Source organism: Neomonachus schauinslandi, chromosome 6, assembly GCF_002201575.2.
Source record: "Neomonachus schauinslandi chromosome 6, ASM220157v2, whole genome shotgun sequence".
Classification (NCBI taxonomy): Eukaryota; Metazoa; Chordata; class Mammalia; order Carnivora; family Phocidae; genus Neomonachus; species Neomonachus schauinslandi.
This window is the reverse complement of record NC_058408.1, coordinates 52,816,627-52,835,086: the sequence shown is the minus strand read 5'-3', so window position 1 is coordinate 52,835,086 and position 18,460 is coordinate 52,816,627. Positions and strand designations below refer to the sequence as shown.

At 38.4% G+C, this 18,460-nt stretch overlaps 2 protein-coding genes across 2 annotated transcripts in view; one reads left to right on the top strand and one right to left on the bottom strand.

Moving 5' to 3' along the window:
* ANKRD45 (ankyrin repeat domain 45) overlaps positions 1 to 18,460 on the bottom strand; it is a 44,418-nt gene that overhangs the window by 9,533 nt on the left and 16,425 nt on the right. The window contains exon 2 of the mRNA XM_021682619.1: positions 17,682 to 17,849. Coding sequence (XP_021538294.1) covers positions 17,682 to 17,849 — 168 coding nt within the window. The remainder of the gene's footprint in view (positions 1 to 17,681; positions 17,850 to 18,460) is intronic.
* On the top strand, positions 11,368 to 12,821 carry TEX50 (testis expressed 50). Its single transcript, XM_021682620.1, has 2 exons — positions 11,368 to 11,691; positions 12,612 to 12,821. Exons 1-2 carry the CDS (start codon positions 11,368 to 11,370, stop codon positions 12,819 to 12,821), a joined length of 534 nt encoding a protein of 177 aa, XP_021538295.1.

The window sequence follows — 18,460 nt, the reverse complement described above, 5'->3', positions numbered from 1 at the left end:
AAGAAGAAGAAGAAGAAGAAGAAGAAGAAGAAGAAGAAGAAGAAGAAGAAGAAAGAAGAAGAAGGAGGAGGAGGAGGAGGAGGAAGAGGGGGAGGGGGGAGGAGGAGGGGGGGGGGGGGGGAGGAGGCGGAGACTTAGACAAAGTGCCAAGGTGGAAGAATTCATCCCACATGAAAGAACAAGATAAGGTCATAGCCAGAGATCTGAGTGAAACAAATATAAGTAACATGCCTGATGGAGAATTTAAAGCATCATAAGGATACTCACTGGACTTGAGAAAAGAATGGAAAACTTCAGGGAGACCCATAACACAGAAATAAGAGTTAAAAAAAATCTGTCAGAAGTGAAAAATGTAATAAGTGAGATTAGAAACAGGTTTGAGGCAATGAACAGCAGGCTGAAAGAAAACGAAGAATGAATTATTGATATAGAAGACAAAATAATGGAAAATAAGGAAGCTGAACAAAAGAGAGAAGAATTATGGAACACTAGAATAGACTTCATCTTATGGAACTGAGTGACTTCATCAAAAGTAATAACATTTGTATTATAGGAGTCCCAGAAGAAGAAGAGAGAAAAGGGAGCAGAAAAATTATTTGAAAAAATAATAGCAAAAAACTTCCCTAATCTGGAGAAGGATACAAACATCCAGATCCAGGAGGCACAGAGAATTCCCATCAAAATCAACCAAAGCAGGCCAACACCAAAAATATTGTAACTAAATTTGCAAAATATAGTCATAAAGAAAAAATCTTAAAAGTAGAAAGACAAAAGAAGTCCTTAACTTACAAGGGAAAACCCATAAGGCTAGCTGCAGATTTCTCAACAAAAACACAGCCAGCCAGAAGGGAGTGGTATGACATAGTCAAAGTGCTGAATGGGAAAAATGTGCAGCCAAGAATATTCTATCCAGTAAGGCTATCATTCAGACGAGAAGGAGAGAAAGAGTTTCCCAGACAAACAAAAACTAAACCAGTCCTGAAAGAAATATTAAAAGGGACTCCTTGAGTAGAAAGGAAAGACCAAAAGTGACACAAATAAGGAACAGAGAACATCACCAGAAACAATGACAAAACAAGTAATAAAATGGCACTAAGTACATATCTATCAATAATTACTCTGAATGTAAATGGACTAAATGTTCCAATAAAAAAACACAGGGTACCAGACTGGATAAAAAAAAACAAGACTCATCTATATGCTGCTTACATGAAACTCATTTCACACCTGCAGACTGAAAGTGAGGGGATAAAGAACCATTTATCATACTAATGGATGTCAAAAGAACACCTGAGTAGCAATTCTTATACGAGAAAACTTGACTTTAAAATGAAGACTGTAAGCATCCTTTCTTGATCAAAACTCTTCAGAGTATAGGCATAGAGGGTACATACCTCAATATCATAAAAGCCATCTATGAAAAACCTACAGCAAATATCATTCTCAATGAAGAAAAACTGAGAGCTTTCCCCCTAAGGTCAGGAACATGGCAGGGATGTCCACTATCACCACTGCTATTCAACATAGTATTGGAAGTCCTAGCCACAGCAATAGGACAACAAAAACAAATAAAAGGCATCCAAATCGGCAAAGAAGAAGTCAAACTCTCACTCTTTGCAGATGATATGATAATTTATGTGGAAAACCCCAAAGACTCCACCCCAAAACTGCTAGAACTCATACAGGAATTCAGTTAAGTGGCAGGATATAAAATCAATGCACAGAAGTCAGTGGCATTCCTATACACCAACAACAAGACAGAAGAAAGAGAAATTAAGGAGTCGATCCCATTTACAATTGCACCCAAAACCATAAGATACCTAGGAATAAATCTAACCAAAGAGACAAAGGATCTGTACTCAGAAAACTATAAAATACTCATGAAAGAAATAGAGGAAGACACAAAGAAATGGAAAAACATTCCATGCTCATACACTGGAAGAACAAATATTGTGAAGATGTCAATGCTACCTAGAGCAATCTACACATTTAATGCAATCCCCATCAAAATACCATCCACTTTTTTCAAAGAAATGGAACAAATAATCCTAAAATCTATGTGGAACCAGAAAAGACCCCAAATAGCCAGAGGAATGTTGAAAAAGAAAACCAAAGCTGGTGGCATCACAATTCCGGACTTCCAGCTCTATTACAAAGCTGTCATCATCAAGACAGTATGGTACTGGCACAAAAACAGACACATAGGTCAATGGAACAGAACAGAGAGCCCAGAAGTGGACCCTCAACTCTATGGTCAACTAATCTTTGAGAAACCAGGAAAGAATGACAATGGAAAAAAGACAGTCTCTTCAACAAATAGTGTTAGGAAAATTGGACAGCCACATGCAGAAGAATGAAACTGGACCATTTCCTTACACCACACACAAAAATAGACTCCAAATGGTTGAAAGACCTCAATGTGAGACAGGAGTCCATCAAAATCCTAAAGGAGAACACAGGCAGCAACCTCTTCAACCTCAGCCGCAGCAACTTCTTCCTAGAAACATCGCCAAAGGCAAGGGAAGCAAGGGCAAAAATGAGCTATTGGGACTTCATCAAGATAAAAAGCTTTTGCACAGCAAAAGAAACAGTCAACAAAACCAAAAGACAACCGACAGAATGGGAGAAGATATTTGCAAATGACATATCCGATAAAGGGCTAGTATCCAAAATCTATAAAGAACTTATCAAACTCAACACCCAAAGAACAAAGAATCCAGTCAAGAAATGGGCAGAAGGGTGCATGGGTGGCTCAGTTGGTTAAGCGACTGCCTTCGGCTCAGGTCATGATCCTGGAGGCCCGGGATCGAGTCCCGCGTCGGTCTCCCTGCTCGGCGGGGAGTCTGCTTCTCCCTCTGCCCTCTTCCCTCTCGTGCTCCCTGTCTCATTCTCTCTCTCTCAAATAAATAAATAAAACCTTTAAAAAAAAAAAAAAGAAATGGGCAGAAGACATGAACAGACATTTCTGCAAAGAAGACATCCAAATGGCCAACAGACACATGAAAAAGTGCTCAACATCACTCGGCATCAGGGAAATCCAAATCAAAACCTCAATGAGATACCACCTCACACCAGTCAGAATGGCTAAAATTAACAAGTCAGGAAATGACAGATGTTGGCGGGGATGCGGAGAAAGGGGAACCCTCCTACACTGTTGGTGGGAATGCAAGCTGGTGCAGCCACTCTGGAAAACAGTATGGAGGTTCCTCAAAAAGTTGAAAATAAAGCTACCATATGATCCAGCAATTGCACTACTGGGTATTTACCCCAAAGATACAAAAGTAGGGATCCAAAAGGGTACGTGCACCCCAATGTTTATAGCAGCAATGTCCACAATAGCCAAACTGTGGAAAGAGCCAAGATGTCCACTGACAGATGAATGGATAAAGAAGAGGTGGTATATATATACAATGGAATATTATGCAGCCACCAAAAGGAATGAGATCTTGCCATTTGCAATGATGTGGATGGAACTGGAGAGTATTATGCTGAGCGAAATAAGTCAAACAGAGAAAGACATGTATCATATGACCTCACTGATATGAGGAATTCTTAATCTCAGGAAACAAACGGAGGGTTGCTGGAGTGGGGGGTGGGGTGGGAGGGATGGGGTGACTGGGTGATAGACACTGGGGAGGGTATGTGCTCTGGTAAGCGCTGTGAATTGTGCAAGACTGTTGAATCTCAGAACTGTACCTCTGAAACAAATAATACATTATATGTTAAGAAAAAAAAAGAAGAAGAAGATAGCAGGACGGGAAGAATGAAGCGGGGGGAATCGGAGGGGTAGACGAACCATGAGAGACGATGGACTCTGAAAAACAAACTGAGGGTTCTAGAGGGGAGGGGGGTGGGAGGATGGGTTAGCCTGGTGATGGATATTGAAGAGGGCACGTTCTGCATGGAACACTGGGTGTTATGCACAAACAATGAATCATGGAACACTACATCTAAAACTAATGATATAATGTATGGGGATTAACATAATAAAAAATTAAATAAATAAATAAATAAAATGAAGACTGGAACAAGAGATAAAGAAGGACACTATAGCATAAAAAAGGGGATAATCCAACTAATAATTATAAATATTTATGCATCCAGGATGGGAGCACCCAAATATATAATAAAAAACATAAAGGAACTAATTGATAAAACACAATAATAGTAGAGGACTTTAACACCCCACTTATATCAATGCACATATCATCTAAACAGAAAATCAACAAGGAAATAATGGGTTTTTTTTATTATGTTATGTTAATCACCATACATTACATCATTAGTTTTTGATGTAGTGTTCCATGATTCATTGTTTGAGTATAAGACCCAGTGCTCCATTCAGTACGTGCCCTCTTTAATACCCGTCACCAGGCTAACCCATCCTCCCACCCCCCTCCCCTCTAGAACCCTCAGTTTGTTTCTCAGAGTCCATAGTCTCTCATGGTTCATCTCCCCCTTCAATTCCCACCCCTTCATTTTTCCCTTCTTGCTATCTTCTTCTTCTTCTTCTTTTTTTTTAACATATAATGTATTATTTGTTTCAGAGGTTCAGGTCTGTGATTCAACAGTCTTACACAGTTCACAGAGCTCACCATAGCACATACCCTTCCCAATGTCTATCACCTAGCCACCCCATCCCTCCCACCCCCCACCACTCCAGCAACCCTCAGTTTGTTTCCTGATATTAAGAATTCCTCTTATCAGTGAGGTCATATGATACATGTCTTTCTTTGATTGATGGAAATAATGGCTTTGAATGACACACTGGATCACATGGACTTGATAGACATATTCAGAACATGCCATCCTAAAACAGCAGAATACATATTCTTTTCAAGTGCACATGGGACAGTCTCAAGAATAGATCACATACTGGGGCACCTGGGTGGCTCAGTTGGTTAAGCATCTACCTTCAGCTCAGGTCATGATCTCAGGGTCCTGGGATCGAGCCCCACATCGGGCTCCCTGCTCGGCGGGAAGCCTGCTTCTCCTTCTCCCACTCCCCCTGCTTGTGTTCCCTCTCTTGCTATGTCTCTATCTTTCAAATAAATAAATAAAATCTTTAAAAAAAAAAAAAAGAATAGATCACATACTAAGTCATGAATCAGGCCTCAACAAGTACAGAAAGATTGAGATCATACCATGCATATTTTCTGACTACAATGTTGAAGTCAACCACACACAAAAAAAATTTGAAAAGTCCACAAATACATGGAGCTTAAACAACATGCTATAAAACAATGAATGCGTCAGCCAGGAAATCAAAGAAGAAATTAAAAAAACATAGACACAAATGAAAATGAAAGCAAAATGGTCCAAAACACTTGGGATGCAGCAAAAGTGGTCACAAGAGGGAAGTACATAGCAATACAGGCCTAGCTCAGGAAGCAAGAAAAATCTCAAGTAAACAACCTAACCTTACACCTAAAGGAGCTAGAGAAAGAACAAGGAAAAAGCCTAAAACCAAAAGAAGGAAGGAAATAATAAAGATTAGAGCAGAAATAAATGATACAGAAACTAAAAAAACAATGGAACAGATCAATGAAACCAGGAGTTGGTTCTTTGAAAGAATTAATTAAATTGATAAACCCCTAGCCACACTTACCAAAAAGAAAATAAAAAGGACCCAAATAAATAAAATCATGAACAAGAGAGGAGAAATAACAACAAACACCACAGAAATGCAAACAATCATAAGAGAAGATTATGAAAAACTATATGCCAACAAACTGGACAACCTAGAAGAAATGGATAAATTCCTAGAAATGTATAAACTACCAAAACTGAAACAGGAAGAAACAGAAAACTTGAACGGACTGATAACCAGCAAAGAAAATGAATCAGTAATAAAAATCTCCCAACAAACCAAAGTCCAGGGCCAGATGGCTTCACAGACAAATTCTACCAAAGAATTAAAGAAGAGTTAATACCTATTCTTCTCAAACTATTCCAAAAAATAGAAAAGGAAGGAAAACTTCCAAATTCATTCTATGAGGCCATGATTGGTGAATGATCCTTTTAATCCTTTGGGTTGTGTTTGCTATTGAGAATTTTTGTATCCATGTTCATCGGGGATATTGGCCTGTAGTTTTCTTTTTAGGGGAGTCTTTTTCTGGTTTTGGTATCAGGGTAATGCTGGCCTCATAGAATGAATTCCAAAACTATTTTTTGGAATAGTTTGAGAAGAATAAGTATTAGCTCTTCTTTAAATGTTTGGTAGAATTCGTCTGTGAACAAATCAAGTGGGATTTATTCCTGGGCTGCAAGGGTGGTTCAATATTCGCAAATCAATCAATGTGATACACCACATTAATAAAAGAAAGGATAAGAACCATACGACCCTTTCAATAGATGCAGAAAAAGCATTTGACAAAGTACAACATCCATTCATGATAAAAACTCTCAACAAAGTAGGGTTAGAGGGAATGTATCTCAGCATAATAAAGTCCATATATGAAAAACCACAACTAATATCATTCTCAATGGGAAAAAAACAGAGCTTTTCCTCTGTGGTCAGGAACAAGACAGGGATGTCTACTCTCACCACTGATATTCAACATAGTACTAGAAGTCCTAGCCACAGCAATCAGACAACAAAAAGAAATAAAAGGCATCCAAATTGGCATAGAAGTCAAATTTTCACTATTTGCAGATGACATGATACTCTATATAGAAAACCCAAAAGACTGCACCAAAAACCTGTAGAACTGATACACGAATTCTGTAAAGTCACAGGATACAAAAACAACATACAGAAATATGTTGTATTTCTATACACCAATAATGAAGCAGCAGAAAGACAAATTAGGGCATTAATCCCATTTACAACTGTACTAAAAACCATAAGATACTTAGGAATAAACCTAACCAAAGAGGTGAAAGACCAGTACTCTGAAAACTATAAAACACTGATGAAAGAGATGAAGATAAAACACAAAGAAATGGAAAACATCCATGGATTAGAACAAATATTGTTAAAATGTCTATGCTACCCAAAGTGATCTACACATTTAATGCAATCCCTATCAAAATACCAACAGCATTTTTCACAGAGCTAGAACAACCAACCCTAAAATTTGTATAGAACCATGAAAGACCCCAAATAGCCAAAGCAACCTTGAAAAAGAAAAGCAAAGCTGGAGGCATCACAATTCTGGAGTTCAGGTTATATTACAAAGCTGTAGTGATCAAAACAGTAAAGAGCACAAAAATAGACACATAGACCAGTGGAACAGAATAGAGAACCCATAAATGAACCCACAACTATATGGTCAATTAATCTTCAATAAAGAGCCAATGGAAAAGAGTCTCTTCAACAAATGGTGTTGGGAAAACTGGAGAGCAACATGCAAAAGAATGAAACTGGACCACTTTCTTACACCCTACACAAAAATAACTTCAAAATGGATAAAAGACCTAAATGTGAGACAGGAAACTACTAAAAAGTCCTAGTGGAGAACACAGGCAGTAACCTCTTTGACATTGGCAATAGCAGCTTCTTTCTAGATATGTCTCTGGAGGCAAGGAAAACAAGAGCAAAAATAAAGGATCGGGACTTCATCAAAATAAAAAGCTTCTGCACAGAGAAGGAAACAAACAACAAAACTAAAAGGCAACTTGTGGAATGGGGGAAGATATTTGCAAATGACATCTCTGATAAAGAACCTATACAATTCAACATCCAAAAAACAAATAATCCAACTAAAAAATGGGTAAAAAACATGGATAGACATTTTTCTAAAGAAGACATACAGCTGGCCAACAGACATGAAAAGATGCTCCACATTACTCATCATCAGAGAAATACAAATCAAAACTACAATGCGATTTCACCTCACATCTGTCAGAAGAGCTAAAATAAAAAATACAAGAAACAACAGGTATTGGTGAGGATGTGGAGAAAGGGAACCCTCTTGCACTGCTGGTGGGAAGGCAAACTGGTGCAGCCACTGTGGAAAACAGTATGGTGGTTCCTCAAAAGTCAAACACAGAACCACTCTACAATTCAGCAATTGCAGTATTTACCCAAAGAATACAATAATACCAATTCAAAGGGATACATGGACACCAATGTTTATAGCAGCATTATCTACAATAGCCAAACTACAGAAACAGCCCAAGTGCCCATCTGTATTGATGTGGTATATATATAAAATGGAGTATTACTTAAGGTATATATATAAATTGGAATATTACTTAACCTTAAAAAGGAATGCAATCTTACCATTTGCAAGGATGTGGATGGAGCTAGAGAGAGTATTATGCTAAGCAAAATAAGTCAATTAGAAAAAGACAGATACCATATGATTTTGCTCCTATGTGGAATTTAAGAAACAAAACAAATGAGCAAAGGGGGAAAAGAGAGAGAGAGAGGCACACCAAGAAACAGACTCTTAACTATAGAGAACAAACTGATGGTTACCAGAGGGGAGTCGGGTAGGGGGTTGGGTGAAATAGGTGATGGCGACTGAGGAGGGCGCTTGTTGTGATGAGCACTGGGTGCCGTGTGGAGTGTTGAATCACTAAATTGTACATCTGAAACTAATATTACACTGTATGATAACTAACTGGAATTGAAACAGAAACTTTAAAAAAAATCACTGTGACACTCAGCTGTGTCATCTGTAGTAACTAACAATCTCCTAAGCCTCATTTGTCTATCTGTAAAGTGGACATAATAAAAGAGGTCAAATTCAGACCCATGTCTGGAATAGTTTTTAGGGTTTTTTTGGTTTGTTTGTTTGCTGGACTCAACACAGGGCTCAAACGCACAACCCTGAGATCAAGACCCGAGCCAAGATCAAGAGTTGGACGCTCAACCAACTGAGTCACCCAGGTGCTCCAGAAATTGTATTAATGTATAGGGACCAGTTAACTAGTATTCTTGCTTCCAGCCCTTCGCAGATTCAAACCTATCATTCACGCTGCAAGCAAAATTAATTCCCTAAACTGGAATTCAAGGTTTAGATTTTGGCTACACTATTTGGGTAACCTGGAGTCAGTGGTAGTTCCAGAATTCCAATACAGGATGGAGGAATTAGTCAGAAGACGGGACTAAAGAACTTGTCATGAAACTGCATTTGTATGATAAGCACACTGATTTTACTGAGAGCACATGTTTATTAGGAGTGGCTTGGTAGAGAAAGGAGTTTATTGCAAGCATCCTCCTAATGCCACCATACCTGTGTAATGCATTCAGGCTGCTATAGCAAAACATCACCGACTGGGTAGATTATAAACAATAGAAATTCATTTCTCACGGTTCTGGAGACTGAGAAGTCCAAGATCAAGGCACCAACATGGTTGTGGTCTGATGAGACCCTCCTTCTTCATAGCTGGCATATTCTCACTATGCCTTCACATGGTGGAAGGGGCTAGGGAGCTCTGTGAGAACTCTTATAAGGACACTAATCTTATTTGTGAGGGTTCCACCCTCATTTTCTAAGCACCTCCCAAAGGCCCTACACCTCCTAAAACTATCACACTGGGCATTAGTATTCAACATATGAATTGGGGGTAGGAAGACACAAACACTTAGACCACAGTAATACCTTAACCTCTCTAGGTTTCATCTATAAAATGGAAGTATTGTAGTACAGTCCTCATATAACTGTAAGGACTAAACAAAATGTAGTATAATGCATGCAAGTATCTTGGCACAGTGCCTGGGACATAGTAAAGCACTCGGTAAGTTTATCATTATGTCACTCTTCTCCTCAAAACTCTCTAAATGACTCCCTACTGACTACTGAATAAAACACAGAGCCCTCCAACATCCATCTAGCCACAAACTACCTTTCTAGCTTTATCCCTTCCAACATTCATCCAGAGAGTCTACCCATTATTTACAGAGCAACATCCCCACCTGTCAACATGGCTCACTCTCAGTTCCTCAGCTGTCTGTCTGCTCAGACATTAGCTTATCAGAGAGGCCTTTCCTGTTTGCCCTCTATAAAGGAACACACACTCACTCATTCACTTACTGGCAACTTCAAAACCCCCTTGCCGGCGATTTCATAACCCCCTTGCCGTTCTACTTTTCTCGAAAGCTCTCTATAGATTTATAGATTTTGACAGATATAGTTTCTGGGTCTTCCTACTGGAAAGTAAACTGAGGAACATAAGATTCTGTTTTGTGCCAAATTGTGTATATATTCTCAGGTCCTAGGACAGTATTTAGCACATAGAGGTACTCAATAAGTATTTATTATATGAATGTTGACAGAGAATTTCTCTATTATGTTTCCTCAACCTAAGATGCCCTCTCTGCATTGCCATCTTCCAAAATTCTACTCGTTCTTCAAAGCTTACTCAAATACTCTTCTGTGAAACTTCTGACTTCTGATTCCCCCAAATAGAACTGATTGCTCTCTCAACCATTACATGATTATAATTTGAGTTAGCTCTCATTTTAGTCTATCTCATAATTTTTCCTATCTTGTTTTTTGCTTCTATCTCTAGACTGTAAGCCCTTTAAAGGCAGGATCTATCTCTCATCTTTTTATCATATTCCATGCCAAATTCCCCACCCCTCACTCACTATTGGACGGTACCACATTGCCACCAAAGGGACACAGGTTAAAAGGGGGAGGAACTCAATATTTGCTTAACTATTTGAAGGGAAGGACATTCCAGAGTGAAAAAAACAGAAGCAGATGCTAAATTGTGTGAAACGGTATGGCTATAGCAACACTTTAGGTAGATATAAAACTGCCATACCTCAGAAGGTTTGGAGGAGATACAGGTAAATTATTTCCATGAAAATCTGTTAATATGATCACAGAATTTATTAGCAAGCAAAAATTAGTAAAGTCTTCATTTTTCAGAAAAGGGAAAAAGGTCAAAACATTCTGGCAAAAAGCAAGGAAAAATATCCCTAAGAAACCCAGGAGGAGTGCCTGGCTGGCTCAGTTGGTGAAGCATGCAACTCTTACTCTTGGGGTTGTGAGTTCAAGCCCCACAATGGGTGTACAGATTACTTAAAAATACAAAGAGAGAAAGAGAGAAAGAGGGAAGGAAGGAAGGAAGGAAGGAAGGAAGGAAGGAAGGAAGGAAGGAAGGAAGGAAGGAAGGAAGGAAGGAAGGAAGGAAGGAAAGAAAGAAAGAAGGAAAGAAAGAAAGAAAGAAAGGGAGAAAGAAAAGAACCCAGTAATTGGCTAGATGACACCTTTTAGTTCTAATGTGGTCCTTTATGACATCACTGAATTTATCCTGAATCACTATGACTGATGATGTTATAATGATCATCAGTGTATATTGTGCTGACAATGCTTTCAGTGGAGCACCATATTAACTGATCCCAGAGTGATTCTGCTCTGTGACCAATTTTTTGGCTATAGATTTTTTTTTCCCCAGTTGAGAAAGATGTCCATTCAAGGACTATCCCTAACTTTTTCTCTGTTGTTTATCTGCTTCTTTAGGGAGAGCTTCTGCATTTGTGATGGAACTATCTGGACAAAGGTTGGATGGGAGATTTTTCCAGAAGAAATGCATTATCTGAAAGTTAAGCCTTCTCCATCTCACTGTCTACCTTACCCTCTGGACAAACTATGCTGCAGTTTTGCTAATATGGATATATTTCAGGGTTCTTTACATCTCATTTATATTTTAGTACAAGCTCTCTTTTTAATCCTGTCTGTTTTATCTGTGCATTACCTGTGGATGAAATGGAAAAAACACCAAAAAAAGGTGAATTAGTGATGCAAATAGGAATAGTTATAAATACCATAGACTTTAAAACATAAGATTATCAGCTTCTTTGAAGGAAAGTACCATGTCTTATTCCTCTTTGTAACATGTCCTTGCCCCCACCACTCACCCCTAAACATGTAGTACAGTGTCTTGCACATACTTGGGGCTCAACAATGTGTACTGAATTAGAAAGCCCTTAAAATAATCTAGTTCATCCTCTCTCTTTCAAGTTACAAAATAGATCAGGAAAGTAGTGAGCTACAGTGAGTAGAATGGGTAGGAGATGAAGTTATCTGTCTGGGCCCATAGGTAAGTCATTCAATCTTTCTCAGCTGTCTCATCCATAAATGAAGTATCTGGACAAAGGATCTGTAAAGTCCCTTCCAGATCTATCTAAGAAAGCTAAGTATGTCAAAGTTGTCATGTATTTTTTTCTTTTTTAAATAGACTATAAACTAATTTCTAAGGTTAGGATAATTTTCTGGGAAATGGTGCTCTTAAACTAATTTCCTACTTTGCCAATGGCACTGTATTTTGAGGCAATCTTAAAAGCTCACTGACCTTCACAACAATGAGATATTTATAAAATTACTAGGATTTGACTGCATTATACATGGAGGCTGCTTAGAAAAGGAAAACATTTTACTAATATTCAAGTAATTTCTTTCAGCAGAATGCTCTAACCATAAAAAGCACATATTAAATGCTTGCTGATGGTGATAATGATCACTATAATCTTATAATCATATACAAAAGAGCATTTCTTCTGCACTTAACACCTTTTATAGTAACCTTTCTTTTGTATAGATACATAATGGGTAGTGTTTAGAGTTTAAGTGTACATATCCAGAAAACAAATGTAATCTGAACTACAGTAAGAAAAAAATCTATAATATCATCTGTCTTTCTTCTTTTAGCTGAAAAAACCAGCCTCCTCAGATACATTTGGTAAGGACCTAGAAAATCAGTCCATCTATGACATTGACCAAATACTCTGCCGGCTGGTGGCCACAACATCAATGATGACCAAGTACCTGAATCAGATGTCCCATCATCCTCCAGCTAAGAAAGTCAAGCACCGAAAACTAAAGAGGAAGAGGAGTGAAGAAGGAGCCAGAGGATACTAGACCTATCTGTATGCAAATGTAGTTCAATCCCATATGGAGATTACACAAGAAATCTGTTGAGACAACTCATGCAAGGATAAAAATGGTTCTTTGAGAGCCCTTGTAATTTTTTTTTGTCACATACTTTACTGAATCTTTCCAAAGAAGTATGGGTTGAAAAATTACTTCAACTAAAAAGGAATCCATACTTACTAGAGTACCAAGAAAAAGATTGTATATAATCACTTCTTCATGTTTGTTTTTTTTCTTTTTAGTGTTAGATTACTAATCATTAATCAATATGTAGAACAGAATCTTGATTTAGTGTTTCAATAAATCTCTGATTTAAATAATATTTGTGGGGTGCCTGGGTGGCTCAGTTGGTTAAGCGTCTGACTCTTAATCTCAGCTCAGGTCTTGATCTCAGGGTCATGAGTTCAAGCCCCACATTCGCTCCACCCTGGGCATGGAGACTACTTTAAATAAATTAATTAATTAATAATAAATAAATAAATAAAGTCAATTTGTGATTTTTCTTACTTTCCTGAGTAGATTTTTTGGTCACACAGAAACTTTTAATTTCCCATCTCAGATTGCTAAAGTAGTATGGAAATATTAAGAAACATAATAATTTTTTAAAGTATAAATTTTTCCATTTTCATTATGACAAATGATTAAGCATCAACATTTCTAAAATTTCAGGCTTTGGTTGATAAGATACCTCAGTTTTTAGAAAGTATTCTGGACTTTTGTTGATCAGCCACCTCAATTTTTATAAGTATGGTTACCAGATTTTCCAAACAAATTGGGAGCCCTCTCTGAGACTAGGACAGAAGATTTGATTTAAAACATACAGAAAGGGCGCCTGGGTGGCTCAGTTGGTTAAGCGACTGCCTTCGGCTCAGGTCATGATCCCGGAGTCCCTGGATCGAGTCCCACATCGGGCTCCCTGCTCGGCAGGGAGTCTGCTTCTCCCTCTGACCCTCCCCCCTCTCATGTGCTCTCTCTCATTCTCTCTCACACAAATAAATAAATAAAATCTTTAAAAAAAAATAAAGATAAAAAATAAAATAAAACATACAGAAAAACATGCCAGTTCTGTAATACACCTCCCATCAATATAAGGGAGAAAAAAAACTTTTAAAAAACAATTCTTAAAAAAAAAAAAACAATTCTTGAAACAATGAGTAAGACTCTATAGTTTTTACAAGTAATAGAATAGTGCCTGCTCAGGTTATTATGGATTATTAAAAGTTTATGAGCCCAGTTTCCAGACTCCTCCTTACTTCCATTCTCCCTTAGCACAACCCTACACTTAATCTCCAAAAATGTCTCTTCCATCCTTTCAGAGTTGACCTGTCAACCAGTTCCCTCTAAGAGAACATTGATACAAATTTCTTTTAATGAAAACTCTTGAAAAGTCTCCAAACCTCGAAAATCCAAAGCAATTGATCTCTAAGAGTGGAATTTTCTACTGTATGGAGGAGAATCTTTTTGGGTGGGCTTTAGAGTAGACAGGCTTTAACAGGATGCCTGGAGGCCAGCAAAGGGGGAGTTATGGCCAATTATTGGGAAAGTTAGAGAACCTGTCCTGACAGCACTCCAAAACAAGCCACATGAAGCTGATCAAACCAGACAGGCCCAAGGCAAAGAAGGCTGGAAACCGTGATGACATAAGCAAGAAAATGTACAAAACTTTGCTCCCAAGAAATCCCCTCCCCAAGTAATGAATATTCCACCCCCTAGTTAACAACTGTCAATAAAAGAGACCCCAAACCAGGGCATTCAGCTCTCTCTCAAGCTCACCTGCTCTCACATCTTGAGAGCGTATTCTTACTTTAATAAACTCTCCTACTTGCACCACTCAATCTTTGTGTCTGGTCTGCCCATGAATTCTTTCTAGTGAGGAGACCAAAAGCCTTCAGTGACATCCTAGGGATGGGCTGGGCAGAGGCCTCCGGGCCCAGGGGGGGTCTCCCCAGTCCAGCTGGCAACATAGGGAGTCCTCAACCCCTTAAACTTCTCCAGGTGACTCATACTCTAATCACTAGAACAAGAAATAGTAGTGGTTTAAACTCTCATTAAGTCTGAATTAAACAAATGTTAAATGTTTTGTTGAATAGTTTGTGTTTCTGACATTCCCCAGCTACATTACCATGAAGCTCCAATCCTTACAATTCCATCGCTGATCTGAAAACAGGATACTCGTTTATATAGTATTATAGTCTTCTTTTATCTCAATTCTTAGGAAATGTTAAGTATAATTCCCCCAAGAATGTAAGGACCCAAACAAAACAGATGGATATTAGGAAGAAGAAAACAGCTGGAACTCCACACCCATAAGTCCCAAACTGTTTCTTTTCAGAAAAGTTACATTTAAATTTGTCCCTGGTTTGTGTTTTTTTTTTTTTTTAAGTACCATGGGTCATTCTTCAAAAATGGATTTTAAATTATACAATGTGAATTTCAGCTACAATAACTTCATGGGAGATTGCTTAAATTCTTTGCTATTTGTTTTCTTTTTACTTACAGATCTCACCATGAAATTGAAGCTATTCTTAGAAATATTGCCCCTAGAAAACATTTAGTACAAGTGGATAATTATCTGCAAAATAATCCGCAAAATATAACTCATCTTTTTCTTTCCAAACATGCTACTTTCCCTCAATTTCCTTATTTCTATTCTCCCAGTCCCCCTCTCATGTTACTGATAAGCAAGTTCCTTACTGCTACCAGATGACTCTTCCTAAATATCACTTTCATCCTCTTCCTTTTCTACATAAAACTTTCAGTGGCTCCCAGTTGCAACAGAAATGAAATGAAAACACCTTAACCTGGCATTTCAGGGTATTATCTGGCTGTAATAACAGCAGTAGCATTTTTCAAGTGCTAATCACACACCAGGCCTTGTGGGAAGTGCTTTATATCATCTCACAACTGCCAAGAGGTAGGATCTATTATTGGTCCCTTTTCTGGAAAATAAAACTAAGGTATAAAGAATTTAAGTACCTTGTCCGAGGTCACATAGGTTTCAAACAGAGACACCAGCATATAAACTCCAGCAATTTGATTCAAAAGCCTATGTACTTTCTCTTTTATGATTCCACCTGTGCTGTAGCCCGCGTTTGCAAATTACAACTTGCTATTCTGGTAAGGCAATCTCGTCACTGTCCCTCAATATGCCACTTTCATCCCCAGCCCTCAGGCTGTGCTCACACCCTGTCCCCTTTTAATGTATTAAAATCCCACCCATTCTCCAAGGCCCAGTTCAACTCCAACATGCTCCAACTTCACGTTCTCTGACCACCCCATAGCACAGACCACCTCCTCTGCTGATTTTAACCCTTATTCATAGGCTTTCTGATGTTATTTATGTCTATAGCTTATCATCCCCCACCTAACCAATGTCCAGAGGGCAGGAACAACCAGTTGTACCTGCAACAATGCTATACTCATAGTGGGCATTTAATAAATGCTTGCTGAAAAGCACAAATGCAAGAGAACTATGCAAAATGAATGCCGTGAACTTCACAAGTACTAGTTTTTTAACCAATGTGTGTACACGTACATAATTACACAGGTATTATCTCCCTGGAATCTCTAAGCTATCTTCTACAGGGCTGTGGAAATGAATGAAGCAAAATATCACTAAAACTCAAAATAGCACATAGCTTTTTGACCTTTGATTGCAGCTTTAACATACATGCAGAAAAGTGCAAAAATTACTAATGTACAGCGCAATAAATTTTCACAAATTAACACACCATGGAACCAGCAACCAGATCAAGAAAAAAAAGTTACACCCTAGAAATTCCCCTCATGTGAGAAAGGTAACTGCTATTCTAACACTATAGATTAATTTTGCCTGAAAAGTCATTTTAAATTATTATAACTGTATCTACCTGGGAAAGCAAATATATGACTCAAATACACCATTTAAAAAAAAAGAAAAGAAATGTCCACTCTGCCTAAGTCTCTCAGAAAATGGCCCTGAACATATATCATACATATGTTCTTATGGAAAATTATTGGTGAAATTGTTACAAATTAGTCAATCAACTAACTTCCAATATGTAGAGTTTCTATTAAGTACAATGTTTGAGATCAATAGCAAAATAGGAAAAAAAAAAAGTGGATTTCACACACTATCACCAGCTGTGATTACATGTACAAATAAAACTTGATAAAAGGTGAAAATGGTAATCATCTCTTGCTTTGTTGATGGTATAACCTATAACTCATAGGGGAAAAAAAATCCATCACTCAGTCCTTTTCTACTGTCACCAGCTAGATCCCAAGACCCGACCTTTACTACCCACCTGCTTGCGCTCACCAACCTCTGTCCCATATTTTTTTTTTCCTTAAGCACTTCTTTCCCGCTTATCTCTTAATTCAGGCAAATGGAAACCAAAACCATCCCTTACACAATAGCAACTGCCCTGAGGCCTCCAGCCAGCCCAGACTGCCCGGACTACCCAGACCAGTTTGAGCACAGATGGGCCATCGGGTGACCTCTAGAATAACCCACAACTATCTTTATCTCACTCTAATACTGAAATCTCCACCCAAGGAGGACCCAAGCCTCATTTACATAACACACAATGTATGTATAGGCATGTTTCCTTAAGGCGCATGGGGGGCCTTATGCTCGCCTGTACAATGACAAGGATCCCCTTTTTAAATATCCTAACCCTAAATAAAAGGAACCCATGCACCCTTGCTTGGGGAGTCACAGCTTTGGAAGTTACCCTCCATGATCTCCTTATTTGCTGCCAATAAAGTTTCCTTTGTGAGAAAACTCACCTAGGGTAGGTTCTGTGACTTACCAAGGAGCGAACGCTCGTTAATTTGGTTACACTACTACCCTGTAGGCCTCCTTACCTGCCCAGTCCAGGAATTCAACGCACTCGGTCTGGGAATACCGAGCAGCAACATCTCGTGCTCTTTCTTCCCGGAAGTTCAGCGCTTCTATATCAACGTCCAACTCCACCAGTGCTTTCAAAGTTTCCAAACGACCCCAGGCTGCGGCACAGTGTAAGAGTGTGTAACCTAACCAAGAGAATGAAGATGGTCAGGTCAAACAGACTACATTGTTTCAGGCTGTTTTATTGAACAGAAGATCATAATGACGATCAAGTCTTGAACAATTACTGCGAGGTAGGCACTATTCTAAGTACTTTATATATAGTACACTCATTTAGTTCATAAAAACCCCATGAGGTCAGAACTATTATAATCCCCAGATAAGGAAACTGAGGTCCAGAGAAGACAGAAACTGAGGTCCAGAAACTTGCCCAAGGAACACAGCCAGCAAATGATGGATGCAAGATACCAACACAGGTAGCCTGAAGTCTGAGCTCTTCAACATCTTCTAAGGAAGACAGCAACCTCCCTAGAAGTAATCTATTTTGGAACGCAATTGGACCCACGACTCTAGTCCAAGGGATTTTCAGCAAACTCTAATTACACTAGCATTATTGTTAATGCAATCATAGGAATTATGACAACTGTGTATGCCTTTGGTTTGGAAATTAATCATTTGAATTAAAACTGAAATCATGACCCACCAAATTAGGAAGTTGTTTTTTAGACTTGCTGAGGCAACTACTATGAAGGTGAAAAACAAGGGAGGCATCATTAAAATTTTTTTACACAAAGCA